This window comes from Eptatretus burgeri, chromosome 9, assembly GCF_056783735.1.
Source record: "Eptatretus burgeri isolate ZD-2024b chromosome 9, Ebu_testis_v1, whole genome shotgun sequence".
Lineage (NCBI taxonomy): Eukaryota > Metazoa > Chordata > Myxini > Myxiniformes > Myxinidae > Eptatretus > Eptatretus burgeri.
The window spans coordinates 73713590-73716656 of NC_140969.1; the positions used below are offsets into that span (position 1 = coordinate 73713590).

Genomic DNA, 3067 nt, shown 5'->3' on the forward strand with positions numbered 1-3067 from the left:
GTAGAGTACACAGTTATTTTGCACTGGTAGTTGACCACATCGAATAAGCTTCAAGTGCTCATTGCTCCGTTTACTCAGCTGGAATTGCACTCCAAAAACCGTGTTACTTTTGGCTGAGAGTTGAGTTGGATCTTTTACGAGTGGCCACAAATATTTTGTTTGAGATGTTTTTCTTCTTCCAGAGAACAGAATGATCGTTCTGCTCTATTTAGCAAGCAAAAATGAACATAGGGGGAAAAAAATTGTTTGCCTTTTTGACAACCATGGAGACATCTATTTATCGTGTTTACAAAAATGAAACAATTTCTACTCTCTCAGCCCACCATGTTCCATAACTGTCCTTTACATCCTCTTACCTTCTGCCGAATCTCCTCTCAACAATATTTCCCCACTCCTCCCACATTTTCCTTTCATCATTTCTGCCCTTTTTTCACTCTTATCTTCCTTTTAAAATCTTTCTCAACTTTGAACACCTCAATGGTCAATATAATAAATATTTTTTCTTCTTTCATCCTCGAGGATAAATCAGTTGATTGATGTCAAACCAGTGACATCTCATTCTTAGGTTAGAATCCTGGCTTTTCCAGGTTGCAGCTGGTAGGTTGCAGCTCACTAGTTACAAACACATTGAAAATTACATGTTGGCAGACCTATCTTCACAAACCGCAGTCTCAACATCGGGTTTGGCAGGATAGTCTTGCAGTATGTTCTCTCACATCTGAGCTGACAAGCCTTGGTATAAATGCAGACCCAGCTAGAAACTTCCATCTTGATGTTTTGCAAATAGGATGCAGTGTGACCACTCCTTGGCTTTTTTCACAAGATCTTGGCTATTTGCTGTTCACCTTGGCGTCTTGGTTTTCTTTAGGTTTTCTTGGTGTATAGGTTTTGCATTATCATCGCTTTTCTGAAACCTTGTGAATTCTTGGCTTTTTTCATTGGCTCACCTTGGCATTTATGAAAATGAGGAGTGGTCACACTGGTAGGATCAGGTATCAATGTGTGTGCCGTCTCTTGGATGGACGTTGAAGTGGGCATCCCGTCTGCCAGTATTTATTGGTGGACATTAAAGATTGCACAGTGTACTTTGTAAAGAGTAGGCAAGTTATCACAGATACCCTAAACAATTTCCAAATTCCCGTGCTAACATATTAAATTGAATGTCAGGCCAGCCAGCCAGTTCCTAAACGATTTGAGCCAATATTTTTTCCTGGGCGATCCCATAAGAGATGGGAAAACTTGTGGCCGTTGAGGAAGAATAATAATAAGAAGAAGACATCTCAGTATAATGTCATTTTGATGCATCATAAAAGGTAGCATGCAAGGCAAAAAAAAACCTCCTATATACCATGATGTTGCAGATCATGGGAGCAGTAAATTGTTTCCTGCAGAATTCCAAAAAGGAAATAAAAGGGAGTTGGAGGAATTGAAAGAAAATTCCGCTATTGGAAATTATCATCAGAGTCCATAGTCCATTTTATATCTGGAATGCTCCCTGTGATTGGCAGTTGAAATACCTGAATGAATCCAGGAAAGTCACAAAAATGTCAATGATAGTAAAGGCAAAGTGTGAATTGCTGGCTTATGCTGACTTTGTTGTTCTTTTAGGGACCTGCAACGTGTGGGAGTCACCTTGGCTGGGCACCAGAAAAGGATTCTTACCAGCATCCAAGCACTCCGGGCACAGCTAGCAAATGTTGTGCAGGCCTAACATGGACACTGGACACCTTTTTGGACAATCATAATGCTGTGAGACTGTACCCTTATTTCTGGAAGAAAACCACGGCTGGACTTTTTGCGGTTTTTTTCAAGCATGGAAGAAAAGAGAAACTCAAAGGTCTTGAAGAACTTTTTCATGAGTTTAAAAATAAAATAAAATAAAAAGTTTTAAAAAAACATTTGCTTTTGCCCAAGACAATCGATCGTGATCCTTTTCTTTTCATACTAAGGCGTTATGTTTCCTGTTTGGGCCTATTTAGTGAAGAGGGATTCTTAGAAGGTACAGCTCGTGTAAAATCAGTTTGACCAATATGTCAGGCATCATTTTGATTTGTGTTTGAATGAAGTGGAACAAGTTTCCTTCTTTTCCAAGTTAGAGAAATGCGCTCTTGTGTGTTTTGGGCTGTTCATGAAAGTGCCCTTTTGAACCTGCTTGTTTGTGAGTTACCAAAGATTACAAGACATCGGAACTGTTCTTGGCTTTGAATTCTCTTCACAAGAAAGTGAGCAGTATGAATTTGGTTTGTTTCGGAGGTGCGTTTCATAGACCGGTGTTTCCACGGAGCTTGGAGTGCTTGGAATAAGTGCACTTAATGGAAAACTTCTGGTTTTGTTTTACCTGAAATAATGACTTTGATGGTGTTTTGGGTTTTGCTTTCCATTTTTTTTTTAGGGCCATGATAAGATGTTTACATGTAAGAAAGTCATATTTTCCTAAAAAGCAAAAGAACAAAAAATGATAGTGAATGCTTAATGAATCAGTTTTAGAGTTTGCAAATGGTACTCTTTAACAGAGGTTGACTTATATTTGTACATATTGTACATAAAGTACAAAACAATTTCGACTGTTTTATTTGACTGGTTAAAATTAGATTAGAATTGTTTGCATCGCTAAGCATATAAGCTGTAAAACATGATCAACACAAGGCATAGAAATGTAGTGATTTTTTTTAATCTTTTTTTTTTCCTACACCGCACATGCAAGTTTCTGCATAGCTTATTTATTTTAACTTATTTAAAATTTTCTTTTTTGTGTATTTATGCTTATTACTTAAATTGTGCCCTTATGTAGCCAAGGGCAGCTGCTTGTATGTAATGCTTTTCATAATCCAACATTACAAATGTGTAACAAACCCGTGTGATGCTTTGTCATGTATCTCCTCCCTGCTTTAAACATCGTCCACTTTACTCACATTTCTGGATAAGTTATGAACGGAGGTTTCAGTGGGGAAAATTTAGTGGGTTTTAGCGCTACAATACTTATTCCATTGCTACGTGTTTTTTTTTTTTGTTGTTCTTGTTTTTTTTTTTTTTTTTTCCTTTGGCGAATAAACAACACCTCAGCAAA

General features: G+C 37.6%; 1 protein-coding gene across 1 annotated transcript in view; it reads left to right on the top strand.

Moving 5' to 3' along the window:
* Nucleotides 1-2852, top strand: part of LOC147020362 (ephrin type-A receptor 7-like) — a 79889-nt gene extending 77037 nt beyond the window's left edge. Inside the window, exon 17 of the mRNA XM_085895671.1 lies at nt 1609-2852. Within this exon, the coding sequence (XP_085751797.1) occupies nt 1609-1711 (103 nt within the window). The 3' untranslated portion in view covers nt 1712-2852. The remainder of the gene's footprint in view (nt 1-1608) is intronic.
* The last annotated feature ends 215 nt before the right edge of the window (nt 2853-3067 follow it).